The 16508-nt window shown below is 43.6% G+C and overlaps 1 protein-coding gene across 1 annotated transcript in view; it reads left to right on the top strand.

Annotated features, from left to right (window-relative positions):
• CEMIP (cell migration inducing hyaluronidase 1) overlaps positions 1-14441 on the top strand; it is a 53456-nt gene extending 39015 nt beyond the window's left edge. The window contains exons 18-28 of the mRNA XM_059823912.1: positions 1361-1396; positions 1487-1642; positions 3153-3333; positions 5070-5285; positions 6203-6414; positions 6884-7069; positions 7776-7980; positions 8815-8901; positions 9217-9374; positions 13275-13375; positions 14314-14441. Of these exons, the coding sequence (XP_059679895.1) occupies positions 1361-1396; positions 1487-1642; positions 3153-3333; positions 5070-5285; positions 6203-6414; positions 6884-7069; positions 7776-7980; positions 8815-8901; positions 9217-9374; positions 13275-13375; positions 14314-14441 (1666 nt within the window). The remainder of the gene's footprint in view (positions 1-1360; positions 1397-1486; positions 1643-3152; positions 3334-5069; positions 5286-6202; positions 6415-6883; positions 7070-7775; positions 7981-8814; positions 8902-9216; positions 9375-13274; positions 13376-14313) is intronic.
• Positions 14442-16508: the final 2067 nt, after the last annotated feature.

Below are 16508 nucleotides of genomic sequence, written 5' to 3'. Positions count from 1 at the left end.
TAACCCTAGTAGGAATAGCTGTCACGCCATTATCTGGTGTCGAATTCCTGGCCAGAGCTGCCTTACCTTTGAGTGACCCAAACCTCTTAAGCAACTGGTGGTATAAGCTGGCTCTAGCAACCGGTCAGGTTGGCAAGAATGAGACTGTAGCAGAACAGTCAGAAACGTAACATTGAGTAATACAGTTTGTGCTGCTTCTGAACTTATGAACCAGAAGTATCTAGCCCACTCCATGGCCAGCAAATGTTGTCTTCGCAGATCACTCTCATGTCACTGAGACATCTACATTGCTTGTGGAGCAAATGCAGCGTATGGAGGTTGCTAAAAGACCGAGTACTTTATCAGTTTCCAGCAGCAAACCTATGAGTGTATGTGAATTCAAGGAAGCAGCCATCAAACTGTAGTTGTCTTTATAGCCACAGTAATTTCCACTTCTATTGCTACAAAAAGACTTATGTATTACATTAACAAAACAAATGTTAATGTGGCATGCAGTATATAGACTACGGTGTGCGTTTATGGGGCTGGAGAAAGCAAAGGGGAGGCGATAGCGTGTAAAGGGCTGCCATCTACAGACAGAAGCAGGACAAAGCTGGGATTTACTCTGCTGCGGGATCTCCACTGGTGTTTTTGCTGAGATCGGTGGCAGACGTGTTAAGAGCAACACCGATGTGAAGATACCATCAAGACTTACTCGTACTATCATATTAATTCTTCCTTTCCTATAAGCAGGAGTCATGGACCAACAGTTGTGATTTATCTCACCTAAAAGCTTTGGAATTTCAGTCAAAGGGGAAGACACTTTAATCTTTTTTTTTTTTTTAATAAGGAAGATCTGATCTCTATCTTCCTGTTGATGAAAGAGAAGCCAAGTGTCTCTGCTTTCATAACATTTCCTCTGGTAAAGTTATTTCATGGAAGCAGTATGTGATACATGAACACAGGGGGGCACAGAGGTGTGTGTAAAGCTAAGCACTATTAAATAATAAAAGCTAGTTGGGGTGAAAGATAAGCATGACCTTTTTACCTAACAGTAAAAAGAGCATGATCATTAGACACAGGGAAAAAGCTTTATCAGACAAGTAAACTATGCCCAGTAATCACCGGCTTAACCTCAGATTGGAGCAATCAGGTGCATGTCTGCTGCTTCATATGATCTGCATATAGTGCTAGATGTGCCAAAAAAAGATCTTCCAAAACTAGACAGGGAACAAACCTGGAAAAGCCTGAGTTCCCCATGAGCACTCTTTGGTAATTAAGCCCTGCTGTCCTCCACCTCATTGGTTTGGTTATTTTAGTTTGCCATGATGAAACAAAGCAAAACTAAACCTCTTCTGAAGCATCTCTCTTCTCTTGGCAGGTTTGCTGACAATGGCATTGGCCTGACCTTGGCGAGGTAAGAGTGGCGCAGGTTGTGCTGCAGCCGGGGCGCAGCTGGTGGGGATGGGTGTGAGCAGCCCCTTCACCTCCAGCCCTTCCCTTCTAGTGGTGGGACTTTCCCTCATGATGACGGCTCAAAGCAAGAAATCAAGAACAGCCTGTTTGTTGGCGAGAGTGGAAACCTGGGCACCGAGACAATGGACAACGAGATCTGGGGACCTGGAGGTCTGGATCACAGAGGAAGGACCCTTCCCATCGGCCCGTAAGTTCAGCTCAGCACATCAAAGCACTCTGTTCCCACTCTCAGTGGAAACTCCAGCCCAGTGTGGCTTCTCCAGCGCTGTTCGGTTTAATAACCGTTACACACGAAGGATTTGGTTTCACATCTCCCGATCCCAAAGTCCTCACTGTGCAGCTGTTGCTGGCAGGTACATACTTGCAGGCTGCCAAGGCTCTTTCCTTCCCCCTCCCCTTTGCAAACAGAGCTGAGAAGACAGCACGAGGACTGTGCTAGCTGGGCACTTCTGCATATGTGGTCAGCAGCGGCTGAGCAATGTGGCAGTCTCCATCCAGGTCAGCTGCCAGGAAGGCTCGTAGAAGCCCTTCCCTGGGCTTGAAGTGGCCCAGATGTGGTCATAGATGTCCTCACTGTTGCTGCTGTGCTACAGGAATTTGACGCCTTTGTTAAGTGGTTTTGAAATGGCCAGTGATCTTCGTGTGTGGCCTCTTCCTAGACCTTAGTCCTACAGATTGGTTTGCAAATGCAGTAATGTTTTGTTGTTATTCCTAAAAACACGGTTATCCTACCAGTGACCCCACAGTGAACAAACAGCTCAGCTGACTTTTTTCTGCCATATTATATGCCTCAGCTTTGCTTGTTGGTAGTGTTACAGGAGGCTTATGATTAACTATAGTAATAATGAAAACCCAGTCTGCTACGACTCTCCTTCTAATATCCTTTACTTATATATGTGTGGGCATATCTCATCTTGGGTGTTGTGTGAGGAAGCTCAGAGGGACAGAACAAATGCACAGGAGCAGGCAAGGCTTGTCTAAGGGAAACCATTCATATGAGGAAGGGACCAAATTTACTTATCATAAGTGAAATTTGAAACATCTTATCTTAGCCTCTTAAGGAGTTTAAGCATCTTGCTCACTTAATCAGTGTGAAAAATGGTGCCGCCTTTACCTTGCAGATTATATCAGAAAAGGCTGTTAATAAAGGTTCATTAGTCTGCCTCTTCACCCCTTTTCAACCCTATAGATTGTAAGACCTTTCCTTGATTTCAAATCCATTTTTTATTGCAGTTGAGTTGCACTGTTTCTCTCCAAGTTCCTTTGAAAGATGTGGTGGGACTTTTAGCCTTGCCGTTACTCAGCCCAAGGAGTCTGCACGGCTCTGATGAGTTTCAGGTTTCACTGCTGCAGAACTCATTACTGATGGCAAACACGGATTTATTCATTTTTAGGTCAATGCTTTGGCATTGCTGTAAGTTCCTTCCCTTGAGGAGCACAGACCAAATAAAGATTATCTGTTTAGACACGAGAGAACTTGAGCTGAACTTGCAAGGATAAGAGGACTTCACAGACCTAAAAAGGAGGGAAATCCCTTCTTTTCCAAAACGTGAGCTCAAGAGTCATGTTAAGGGCTGTGAAAAATGAAAGCAGCTGAGAAACTAGTGCTGTGGGACTGTACTTGTCTAGAATACTTTCTCATCCTCATGCCAATGCATCATGACCAAGTCTTTCTGTCTCCTCTAAATGTGTTTTAGGGATTTTCCCATTCGAGGAATTCAGTTCTACGACGGACCGATCAACGTCCAGAACTGCACCTTCCGCAAATTCGCCGCCCTGGATGGCCGGCACACGAGTGCCCTGGCCTTCCGGCTCAATAATGCCTGGCAGAGCTGCCCCAACAACAACGTCACCGACATTCATTTTGAAGACGTCCCTGTGAGTTATCCTTCTCAGAAAGGCCTTTTCCAGTTGGCTTGGAAATGGGGTTGTGGGCAAAAAGAGTGTAGCAGCCTTTAGGAGAAAACACAAGATCTTCAGGAGGTTGCCAGTCTTTGCCAGAAGTTTAAAAAAGAGGGTGACAGCTAAGAAAGAGAAAATTGGATGGATAAAATAACAAAAAAAAATCCAATTCTCTGACAGGTTTGCAGCAAACCAGAAGCAGGCGTCAGTTTCCAAAAACAAAAAAAGTGCCATTCAAGTGAAAATAATTTCCATTTCTGTATGTCTCAGAAACTGTGACATAAGGAGAAGAATCTGCCCCTTTATTTTCAACAGCAGTATAACATTAAAGCAACAACAGAAGGAAGTCTGTTGTGGAAGGTCTAACTCACCTAGAAGCAGAAAATACTGATTTTGGGAAACAGCCAGTGAAACTGAGCCGATGCAGGGTAATTCTGCAGCCCTGCACACCAGGGTAATTCCATGGACTCCAGTTCTACAGGCATAAATGAGAGCAGAGCCCAGCCAAAAAGGGTCTACCAAACTTTGAATTACGGTATGAACTTTTGGGTGCTGGTCTGAACCCGTCCTAGGGGTCTGTGCTTTTGAGTTATTTTTGTATTTGCTTGCACAAACATGTGCTAACTGGTTTGCTGAGGTTCACCTCTAGTGGCTGTTAAATCCAACTGTCAAACATTACAAACAAATAAATAAATAAAGTGGTTGGGACTGAAATGATTTGGGTTGCTTAACTTTCAAAAAATTAGCAGATTTGCTCGCATGTCAGGAAAAGTGCTGACTAGCGATCCTTGTGCCAAATGGGATGGGAAAAGCAAAATTCCCCTAGAAGTGTTGGTGGGTCACTCTCTCACATTGCACCAGGCAGGCTGGTGACATGACATGTATTTATGCTGGATAAAAATATCAGTCAGGAGTTGCCTGAGCGGCCATTTCCCAGGGGAGGTCACTGATTATTCCCAGCATCAGTGTGACTTTATGTGGCTTTGGAACCTTAAAAATATATTAGCAGACAATGCGTGAAGTGGCTCTAGTGAAATCACCCCATCTCGTGAACCTTCCTCCAGAATTTTAAAACAAACCTTCTCATAGCTGAGTCTGAAATTCTGGTTGTTTTAGCCTTTCCCCCATGGTCAGCGGGGAAATCTGTGTCTGCTCTGTCTGACAAATCAAACACACCTCTTAAGTGTGTGACCCAGCTCTACACTGACTTCAGGCTTAACAAAGAGGCAGTGTGCAGGCAGAGACAATCCTAATATGCCTGTACCAAATGGCACTGATGTTCCTGCCAACTAACAAGACCAGCTCAGCTGAAAATTATTTTGGTGCTTCCATCTTTGGACAGTCAGTTTCAGAAGCTCATAGTTTTATTACCACCTAAGTGCCATCTCAGAGGACCTGCAACCCCAGACTTCATCTGGAGCCATGGGGCTTCAGAGCCATTGAAGAGCAAGCCTACAATGTCTCAAGCTGAGCAGCCAAAATCTGTGGCCATTTAAGGAACAGTGATGTTAGTGCATACACAGATTTCTTCATGCACAAGTTGACCCACAAACCCAACACTATTTCTTGTCCAAGCTTAGTTTTCCAATGCCAAGTAAAGTCAGAAAATGGGTCCTTGGAGCCACTCTAGTGACCATAGCCATCCTTCGCTCTGCACTCCAAGTGATTAATTCCTTTCTGGAGGTATAAATGCGTTTCACTGTTTTGTTTAGATTACCTCAAGGGTCTTCTTTGGAGAACCTGGCCCCTGGTTTAATGATCTGGATATGGATGGTGATAAAACATCAGTTTTTCATGATGTAGATGGCTCCGTGTCAGAATATCCAGGCTCATACCTGATAAAAGAAGATAACTGGTTAATCAAGCACCCTGACTGCATTGATGTGCCCGACTGGAGAGGTTCCATCTGCAGCGGACACTTTGCACAGGTAAAGCTGCTTACCTTGCTCATTATCGCTTTATTTTATTTTCAATTTCTTGGCACTGTAAAGTTTGACCTTTAGAAATGGACTTTCTTCAGGGTGCTCGGAGTTTATTTATCTGCACGTCTGCGCAGGTGGTTTTGAACATGAGGATACTGTGGTACATTTTCAGATACTTTGGCCTTGACTGCTAACAGCTCTCACAACTTCTGCCTGAAGTCCCCTAAGAGCTCCATGAGCATTAACAGATTAATATTCATAAATCTATGGGCTGTCGGCTAGTTATTTTTCCTTGATTTATGGAGGGAAGTGTTGCCCACAGTGTTATGGGAAATGTGCTGAGCAGTTGAAATTAGACTTCAGCTTTCATGATCTTTCATCCTGTTGTGTAACCACCAAACCATTCTTCCTACCACACGAGCTCTGAGTGCTGCTGCCTTGAGAGAGTCCTCACTTTCTTCTGATGAGTAGCGCCTGTTTTTGTCTTGGGTGTTGCAACTGCTGGTTTTTTTCTGTGTAGTGCCACTAAAGCCAATTTCTAACCACTGAGCTGGTTTTCCTGCTTCTGAAATCCAGACAGAAGGGTCCTTGTTCAGTAAAAGTCAGATGTCTGAGGTAGATACTGTCCCATTGCTGAGGGTTGCCACTAACGCTGTGAAATACTTCAGCCCTACTGCAGGCCTGTCTGAAGCCCTGACTGGCACATACTCTTGAACTCAGTGGACGAGGAAATGATCCTTCTATTTTTCTGAAAACAGTTTACTTTGCTGAAAAGGAAGCCTAAGAAATTGAATATAAGTGTACAGCATACAGGTCACTGCTGAAGTCACAGGCTCCACACCAGTTCACATCTAATGAATAGCTGCACCTTTAACGTTTTACTCTCATTCATTAAACCCTTGGTGATCTTTTTTCTCATCTAGATGTACATCCAAGCCTACAAGCCAGCCAACCTGAAAATGAAAATAATAAAAAATGACTACCACAATCACCCACTCTACTTGGAAGGGGCTTTGAGCAAAAGCACGCATTACCAGCAGTATCAGCCAGTTATAACTCTGAGGAAAGGCTACACCATCCACTGGGACAAGACAGCCCCTGAAGAGCTGGCCATATGGCTCATCAACTTCAACAAGTGAGTGATCCGACCAAATTCCAACATTCCAGCCCATTAATGTAACTGCAGATTTTTAATGAGTGAGGTCATCACCTCAGGAGCTCTTCCAGAATGAATATGCTTGTTCCAGGAAGTCCATTGAGTTCACCATCTTTCCATTTGACATCTGAGATTCCTGTTTCCTCCCCCAGGAAGCCCTGCAAGATAACACGGTTCATTTTTAGAAGCCTAGAGCTAATTCATTCCTGGTGCATGGAAGTCACAGGTGTAGAAGTCAGGAGCAGATCTGACCCACATTGCTTAACTAACCCATGGTTGTTATGTCTAATTTATGTTGCATTGATTCATCCCAAACCATTAAAATTTTAACTGGCCAGGAAAAAATTGTTACATTTCAGAATGAATTATTTAGTTTGGCTTCTAGCATGCACAAGAAAATAATAGTCACGTGTTGACTTGTTATAATGTGGGTCTTTGCTATTTTTAGGAACGACTGGATCCAAGTAGGGTTTTGCTATCCTAAAGGGACGACATTTTCCATTCTCTCAGACATCCACAATCGTCTCTTGAAGAAAACGTACAAAACTGGAACCTTCTACAGAGCCTCTCAAATGGAAAAATTGGAGCACAGATATCCTAGCAAAGGATACTACTACTGGGATGAGGACACTGGGTAAGGAAGCAGGTCTTGCCTATTTGGGCACGGCTTTGAGAAAGCAGCTAGAATGGTGAGCCGTTTGGCTAATGCCATTAGCGGGTATCACAACAAAACCAGAAAGTCTTTCTGGGAATGTGACCAGCGTTTAATTTTCCTGGGACTCCCACGGCTGCCAGTCATTTATAGCCTCCGCTGCACTGCCAATTACTCTGGGAAATGCTTTGCCAAATGAATACGAATTAGAAAAAAAAGACAAAAGCAAAGTGCAGACCATGAAACTGAACTGGAGACACACCCAACCCTTTTTGTTTTGAACAGCAACCATTTGTAAACACTGTGACAGGGGTGCACAGGAACTGAGGTGTAAAGCCTGTCACTTTCTTTTAAAGAATTAAAATAATGGGAAAGAAAGAGAGACCTAAAATACAAACCGTGTATTTCTACATAAATGTATCATTATAAAATGGAGCTCAAAGGAGTTCAGGTGTCATCCAATTTATCTGTCTTAAGTTCCCTGACCTCCCCAAACCATCTCTGAGATGTGTGTCCCCTTTTATTTGCATGTGGTATGTTGAGCACTATAAAATGCAGACATCAGCGCTGAGGGTTTGCAACACGCATTATTGCAAAGCGTTAGGAAGGAGTCCACCAAAACTGGGAGTTAGAAATTTTTTTCACAGAAGTCTCAAGGATGCTGTTCACTCTTCTCCCCTACCTGCAGGCTGCTGTTTCTGAAACTCAAAGCTCAAAATGAGAAGGAGAAATTTGCTTTCTGCTCTGTCAAAGGCTGTGAACGAATAAGGATCAAAGCTGTGATCCCAAAGACGGCTGGTGTCAGCGACTGTGAAGCCATGGCCTATCCCAAGTACATTGAGACACCAATAGTAGAAGTGCCAATGCCAAAGAAGCTCTCTAGTGCACAACTGGTAAAGTAGTCCACTTCTTACCACAGAATTATTGCCAGTGTAAATCTGTAGTTTTGGCACATACTGTGCCCACAGACATAGAAAGATTTTGTACCAGCTTCAGTATATCCTGTGCCTGATTTTCTGAAATGGTCCAGGTATGTGGAACAGTATGAAACAGATTCTTGCACATGTAGAGAGCACAGGTCCTTGAAGGACAGAGACACCCAAGACTTCGGTTGAAGTTGGACACTTAGTCTTTTGGGGCTCTGTCTTAAAGAGCTGTGCTTAAAAGCACAGGGTGAAAAAAGATGAGCTGGAAGACAGGTCGGTCCAAGGAATGCGATTCTGGGGAGACACAAGGTTTCTTGCCTGGCCTCCAGCTCCTCCAAGCTATAAGAACAGCAGTGTCAAAGAAGGGACTGCATAGCTGAGTCTCTCGTTCATATAGAGGATTTTGTACCACACTGTCTCCTATATCCAATCCAGTCTGGTTTGGGGGGAGGGAGGGGGATATTTATCTGGTTTTCTGGGTTTTTTTCATTCATCACCCTTGAAGCAGGAACGCACAGCAAAGCCTCAGAGAATTATGTGTCAGCTCTGCAAAGTGAGAATCACTTATACTCTGCCACTTGGTGAAATAATTTAAATGCTGACGGGATGAGCAGAGAGGTTACCATTGTGCCCCGTCTCATTAGCAATGTAATTTGGCAAGTCAGTGGTTATTATGTAGCTTTCTTGTTGATTGAATTTCAAGGTTTAAAATGCTTTCTGAAAATTCAGTGTTCAGGTAATGGACATCCTCACTAAAAAAACTCTTTTCTCTCCTTTTTTTGTTCGCTGTTTTGTAAACAGAAGACTAAGGACCACCTACTAGAAGTGAAAATAGAAACTTATAAGAAACAGTACTTCCACTTAAAGGATGACTTTGCGTACATTGAGGTGAGCAGGTCCTCTCGGTGAACTTATGGGACAAAATTCTAAGATACTTGCTTCATTTTTCTGGAAAACTTGCTTAAGAAGTTACCATGGACAGTTAGATTCAGGTCACTTTTGTTTTGTATTTTGCAAAAAAAAGATGTCTGTAATTTCCCCATATTAGCAAAAATGCAGGACAGCTTGCCCTCAGAGATCTGGAATTCTGCCCTTTGATAGAAAGAGTAGTCCTGTGACTCAACACTATCAGTGCTTCTTACAGATGGTTGTTTGCGATTGTGTTGCTGTGATAGATCAAGAATGTTTTTTCCTCACACACAGGTTGATGGTGTCAGGTTTTTCCTCACTGATGAGGGTATCCAAGTGGTTGTGATTGATGGACATCACGGAAAAGTTGTTGATCGAGTAACATTCAAAAACTCAATTCTACAAGGAATCCCAGCACAGATAGAAAATTATGTCAACAACATCAAAGATCAGTGAGTAAATAATCTGGTGTTACTAAGGTGCAATGTACAAGAATGCTGTACAACACTCATCTTTTTCCTGGTTTTTGTCACCCAACACGGGCCAGACTGACCCGGCTAACAATGTGCTTTTGTACCTGCCGACTCCGGTAGAGTCCAAATGTGAGCAGGACATGCAGGCAGCAGAAGGATGCAGACTCTGTGATTTAGGAACTGATCGAGCCCCAGATAAACTGCAGAGCTACATTTGATTAATAAACTGCAGATCTACATTTATGTTGTGGGTTACAGACAAGCTGCAGACTTAAATTCACAAATAAATTCTCAGCACTTATCAGTACAGATGTGCACAGTTTACATTTTTCTATTGCCTGCATACTCTCTCAAATCACAGAAAATTCCACTAATAAAATACATTCCTTTTTGCACATGTTCCCTGCCCAGACCTAAGGGCTGAATGCTTTTATTTTTTAAGTATGGGCAGCCAGAAAAGCAGTTTTGCAAGTGGGTGGTAAGTAGCCAACACACGTTCCTGCATCCTGGAGGACAGTGGGTTCATCTGCTGGAATAGAATTGGGAACAACATCAGAAACCCTTTAACCAAAGGAGTTGTTCTCATATTAGTTTGTGGAGTGCTATTAGGAAATGAATATATTTCATTGTTATTAAATCTGGTTTGATTTGAAATCTGGTATGTAACATTTCATAAAATATGATTGCTTTGTTGATGAATCATCTGAAGTAACTGTAGGCAGATCGACGGGATATTGTTCTGGCATTTATTCTAGAGACGTGGGGAAAGTTTCAGCAGGGTGCCATGCAGGTGGATACAGACGTGTTTCTACTGCCTTAAATAATTCTGAAGGTTGCAAAAAATACATTGAGTAGGTACTGCAGAGAAGCATGGTAGTTGCTCACTTTTCTTTCATAAAAAAAATAAGAAAGCTTTTCAGAGAAGCCATCATCCTCCTTGGCAAAAAATACAATCTCAATCCTGGCTAAATCCAGCTCCTGGCTTCTTTCTTACTTTAGAGGATTGAATCGTAATTAGACTTTAGGTGTATTTAAGTTTTTCTGAGCCTCATTGTCTTCTCTGGATTAGTGTTGGAACCGGATTGGGATTAGTATTGGGATTAGGATTAGGATTAGGATTAAGAATGGAAGTTGACCCAACATGGCCAGCACCTCTCAGGTCTCACTCAGCTGTGTCTTCGCAAGGATTGAACCCCCAAATTATTGTCTTTCTTTCACCAAAAGTTTTCCCAGCTCATCCCCTGCAAGCCTTTCCAATCTGATCAGGCAAGGGCTTCAGCTATAGCCATGAGACATCTTTCATCCATTTGCTGGATGAAAGTGTTGTTCAGATTCAGATGTGGACACCGTGCAGGACTGTACAGCCAGCAGCTTCTTGTCACCTCTCCCCGACGCGATGCAGAGCACGGACTGTACAGAGAGATGGTGCTAACAGAGGGGCAGGGGCCCCACCAGCCTCGCCAGCCTCTCATGAAGAGACTGCTAGAACAACTTTTAGGTTTATGCATTTGGGGATGCAAGAAGAGGTATTTCTAGCAAGGCCAAGCCTCTTTGTTCATTTAAGCAACTCTCTGCAGGCCAAATTCTTTTTTTTTTTAATAAATCCACTTTTCTGATGAGTTTCCCAGGAATAAGAAAACAAAACATCTGGTGAATTTATTTTAAACTTCCATAGCAGGAAAGGCTTAATAGAAAGTCATGATTTTAGTGAACTGAAGAAAGAAAAAAGAAGTGATTCAGCATTTGCAAAGTACTCAAAACCAGCCTGCCAGCTCAATCCGCCCTCGTAAGCACTGGAGTATTTTAACACCTCAGGTTATTCTAGGAAAAGTCCTGATGACTCTTAACTCTTTTGTGTCTCTTGTTCCTCTGCCACCACCCGTTGCTATTTTCCCCTGAACAGTTCCAGTTCCAGCTGAGGTGTTAAGATGTAACTGCTGCACTCTGCAGTTCAGGGCTCGAGCTCTGCAGGAGCTGTTGCCTAATTAGTTTTAGCGACTTGTGTCCACTGTGATGCAGGAAAGCAGACCCAGCAAGGCTTTCATTCTGCAAGACTGCAAATGCCATTTGAGTCAGGGAAGTTCCATTCATGGAAATCCTGCAAGGTGGAACGAAATGTTTCATCTAAGCGTTTGCTCAATTACTCTGTGATGCAGCTTTAATTGGGAGACGAACAAGGATGATATCCCAGCCCCTCTGAGCTTAATAGCAAGACTTCCATTGAACCCACTGGAGCATAGCTCTTCCTCCATATGCTTTGAGATAACCATTGGAGGTGTTTATGCATCAGGCCAGCAAAAATCTCAAAGAAATTACTTTCTTCAGGCTTTATCCTGCTAGTGATGTAAGAACAACAAATTGTTTGAGACTTGCTCAGAGCATCCCAGGGAGAGCATGTTACTTTCAGAGCAAAGCAAGATGGAATGGCTGGTTGGAAACATTTAAATCATTCTAGAAAACAGTGTTTAAAAAAGAAAAACGTGACTGCTGTCGGCTTCTTAATGGGTTTTGCATGATTGGAAAAGTGAATATATGACTAAGCTGTTGAAAAGCATTGACAACAGCCTTTAAAGCAGAAACCGCTGTAGTTCATGGGTGTCTTTAAGTCACACAGGCAGGAGTTACCAGTGCTCAAGACAGACAAGTGAGGAACATGTTCTGACTTTCTTGATATGCTTAGTGGACGAGGGAAAGGCTGTGGGTATAATCTACCTAGACTTTAGTAAAGCCCTTGACACCATTTTCCACAGCATTCTCCTGGAGAAACTGACTGCTCATGGCTTGGATGGGTGCACTCTTCGCCGGGCTGGATGGCCAGGCCCAAAGGGTTGTGGTGAATGGAGTTAAATCCAGTTGGCGGCCGGTCACAAGTGGTGTTCCCCAGAGCTCAGTTTTGGGATCGGTCTTGTTTAATATAATTATTGATGGTCTGGATAAGGGGATCGAGTGCTCCCTCAGCAAGTTTGCAAATGACACCAAGTTGGGTGGGTGTGTTGATCTGCTCGAGGGTAGGAAGGCTCTGCAGAGGGATCTGGACAGGCTGGATCGATGGGCTGAGGCCAATTGTATGAGGTACAACAAGGCCAAGTGCCGGGTCCTGCACTTGGATCACAACAACCCCATGCAACGCTACAGCCTTGGGGACGAGTGGCTGGAAAGCTCCCCCACAGAAAAGGACCTGGGGGTGTTGATCGACAGCCGGCTGAATATGAGCCAGCAGTGTGCCCAGGTGGCCAAGAAGGCCAACGGCATCCTGGCCGGTATCAGAAATGGTGTGGGCAGCAGGACCAGGGAGGTGATCGTGTCCCTGTACTCAGCGCTGGTGAGGCCGCACCTCAAATACTGTGTTCAGTTTTGGGCCCCTCACTCCAAGAAGGACATGGAGGTGCTGGAGCGTGTCCAGAGAAGGGCGACGAAGCTGGTGAGGGGTCTGGAGCACAAGTCTTATGAGGAGCAGCTGAGGGAACTGGGGTTGTTCAGTCTAGAGAAGAGGAGGCTGAGGGAAGACCTCATCACTCTCTATGATTACCTGAAAGGCGGTTGTAGAGAGGTGGGTGTCAGTCTCTTCTCCCAAGTGACAAGTGATAGGACAAGAGGAAATGGCCTCAAGTTGTGCCACGGGAGGTTTAGATTGGATATTAGGAAAAACTTCTTCACCAAAAGTGTTGTCAAGCATTGGAACAGGCTGCCCAGGGAGGTGGTTGAGTCACCATCCCTGGAGGTATTTAAAAGATGTGTGGATGAGGCGCTTAGGGACATTGTTTAGTGGTGGACTTGGCAGTGTTAGGTTTACAGCTGGACTTGATTTTAAAGGGCTTTCCCAACCTAAATGATTCTATGATTCTATGATCTGTTTATAAGCGGCCTTGTTTCCTTCAGCTCCATAGTGCTGGTGACATCTAAAGGAAGATTCATTTCAAGAGGACCATGGACTAAAGTACTGGAGAAACTTGGAGCAGAACAGGGTTTTAGGTTAAAAGGTAACCACTTTTTTAAAATGCAATTCTAAACACCTTTGATCTATTCCCCTCCCATGGTTCCAGTAAAGGGACCTTTTTTCCTTCTTCTGAACGTTGCCTTGCTTGTTTCTATCAGCATGTACTGAAACATCCTTGGACCAGTCATTTATTTATTCAGTGAGGTTGTATCCACTGCAGCTTTGGATAACAGCACTCAGTTTAATCCTGTAGATGGAAAAAGTGCTCTGGCAGTTGTTCTTAGAAGTGAAGAATTCAGGGGGGTTGATTTTCCAGATTCATTTTAAATCAAAAGGCATTTTAACAATAGGAATATTGGACTTTTGCCCCGCTAAATGCCCCAAAACAGTATTTTTTACTTGTCGAAACTTATTTTTAGCTGGTTTTCTCTTGAAACAAAATTCCGACTTGATGGCATAAAGCATATCGATTTCAAAGCATCACATATTGCACTAGAATATTCCTCTACAGTGCACGTTGCCCTGATTAGCTCTAACTGTGCGCTTTTGGCACACTTTCCTCTTTTGTGTGTGTGTTACACTCGCTAACGTAGGCCTTGTCTGTTATCCTGTCGCTCATCGTCCCCCCACCTTCCCCAAGCAGGAACGGGTTTTGAGTATAACCACCATGCAAGTAATGGTAGCTTCAACAGATAGCTCAAGCTGCCTGCTCGGAAGGGTTTTTCCTTCTCACTTTCTCCTCTGCTATGTATCACGCATTGTTAATGAATGGAAGCATACAACATGTAAATAAAATTTTAATTAAGCTTCATTAACAAAGTATTTCTTTAATACCTGGAGAACGCATAATTGGCAAAGTTTGTGTGCACCTGTGTGCTCTTGTCCACCTGTATCCATCCAGCTGTTGGGTGTAGCCCTGCACATGGGTGTTTTTCTGGTACAGCCCCAACACACTCCTAATATATTTGCTCTGATTTGCAGAAAAAATGGCTTTTGTCGGCTTCAAAGGCAGCTTCCGCCCTGTCTGGGTGAAGCTGGTCACAAATGAGGACTCAGCTAAAATCTATCAAGCACTGCCAATTCCTGTGGTGAAGAAAATGAAATTATGAGGACACACCGCTCTGCCTTCGGGCTGCCAGCACTGCCCCCATGGGACCGACTACTGACTGCTCACTGCAGGCACCTTGCCAGCTCCAGAGGTGTAGCATTTTGTTGTTGTTGTTCAAAAAGAAATCTTACTGTAAGTAGCTAGAGTGGCCACATGTGACAGAAAAGCCTTCCTCTGTGATCAGCGTATGTTCTGTGATCACCAGCTCCTCCCCGGTTGACTTGCTCACTGATGCCATGGTGACTCTCGCCTTACTAAGCAAGGTTTGACCTGATTTACAAGGTGCTGGTTTTATCAGCACCCCTGTGACAGACTAACTTAAGTTCTGCCTCTCAAAGGGGGAGTTCTAGATCTGAAGGCCATCGAGGATTATTGTTTTTACCAGCCTCTAAGTTGTCCAAACACTTTTTTTTTTTTTTCCATAGTGTAACTAGCTGCTCACATAAACATGTAATGCCAATTCAAAGGCTGGTTGAAAATCTAAGATAGAAAGAGTATATTTGAATGATTACTTAGATGCTGGGAAACATAACTGGACAGTAAGAATTTATCCTAAAGCTTCTATGACGTTTGATCAAGCTCTTTGGGATCTGTTTTGTACATGCTAACCCACGGCACATAGTTGGGGAAGAGGCGAGAGAAAGAGAAGATAAAACATGCCAGTGGAGACTGATGAAACGACATCTTTCTGCTTGCTCAGAAAACTGTGTTTCTCCTATGGACCAAGGTTTTTTAATAGTGGGTGTTCAAAAGGAAGTTTTACTTCAACAAGCAGCTGTAGGCTAGAAGGAAAGCAATGTCAATGAGCACATATGTGTTCTCAGCCCTTCCCGTACAGTCCCTCCCTCAAATAATGTTCAGGATCAGCCTGGAGGGTTTATGGTAGCCAGTAAAGGAGAGCATCCTGTTCAAGGCTTCCAGTTTTTAACTAGGAATACTGGGACTCACCTTATTCAGCCTCAGATAGGATGAATGGCCCTTGCCTTTCCAAGAAGGTCAGAGGGAACAGGATCAGACTGCTCTGCTGTGTGTTGCTTTCTGATCGTGTCCGCAAGCTTAAGGGCAAGAGTGCCTTGGTCCTCCTGGAAGAGTTACATGAGCTTTGGATGGAAGGTGATAGAGGTCTTACCAGGTAGCTGAAGAATTAGAGTGGGACTCCCCATACACTAGTTGGATGTCTTGTACCTCCTTTCCCCATTCTTCAAAGCAATGTCTGGGTAATGAAGGCAGATGAGTGTGAATCAGGACTCCTGCGGGGACATCTCTTGAAGCTGGGAAATTAAACATTAGCTTGTAAAATGTTATAAGCACTTCCAGTGTTCAGTGATATTTCTGTCTGTTGCTCAGAAATGCCATGAAGGCATCTCTGGAGCCTGTGGCTATTCTAAGAAATCTAAGAGGGATAAAGGATAGGATGAAGAGCTTTTCAAAGCACGTGGAATGTCAATTTTGCCAGTAATATCTGGGTTTGTTTCCCCACTTTGTCTCTCCTGCCCCCATTGCTACAGAAATTATTCTAGTTGTTGATGGTTACTTCGTTTTGCTCTGTTTTAATTAAAGCTCATGTAATTAAGTTGCTTTTTTTCCACAGTATCCGAAATGCTATCTTGCAGCTAGAATGAAAGAGCAACCATTTTGTGTGTCGTTCCAAAGTCTGGGCAGGTGTTGCACTCTATAAGCCTAGTTTAGATCAATAGCTCTGAAAGTCAAAGCAACCATGAGCAAAATTGAGAGAGTACTGCAGATTTCATTCCCCTCAAGCCTCTCCTGGGTTTTGAAACTGGAAATATTATTTTCAGTCTTATTATATAGTTGTTTTGAATGTCACGTGTATTGTATTTAAAAAAAAAAAAAAAGAGCCAAGCTTTCCCTCCCTTGCTTCTCCACATGAGCCTGTTAATGAATGCTCTTTAGGCATTTGTGCCATTTCCAGAATGAATGGGAAACAGCTGTAAAAGGCAGGTAAGGTGGGTTGTTTTTTCCCCCAATGGCTTATGATGGTTTCAGAATTTCACAAACTATTCCTTGAAAAAGTCGGTCTCACTTGTGGTTCAACCATGATTATCCA

The sequence above is a fragment of the Gavia stellata genome, chromosome 13, assembly GCF_030936135.1.
Source record: "Gavia stellata isolate bGavSte3 chromosome 13, bGavSte3.hap2, whole genome shotgun sequence".
Lineage (NCBI taxonomy): Eukaryota > Metazoa > Chordata > Aves > Gaviiformes > Gaviidae > Gavia > Gavia stellata.
This window is presented reverse-complemented; position numbering and strand designations above follow the sequence as displayed.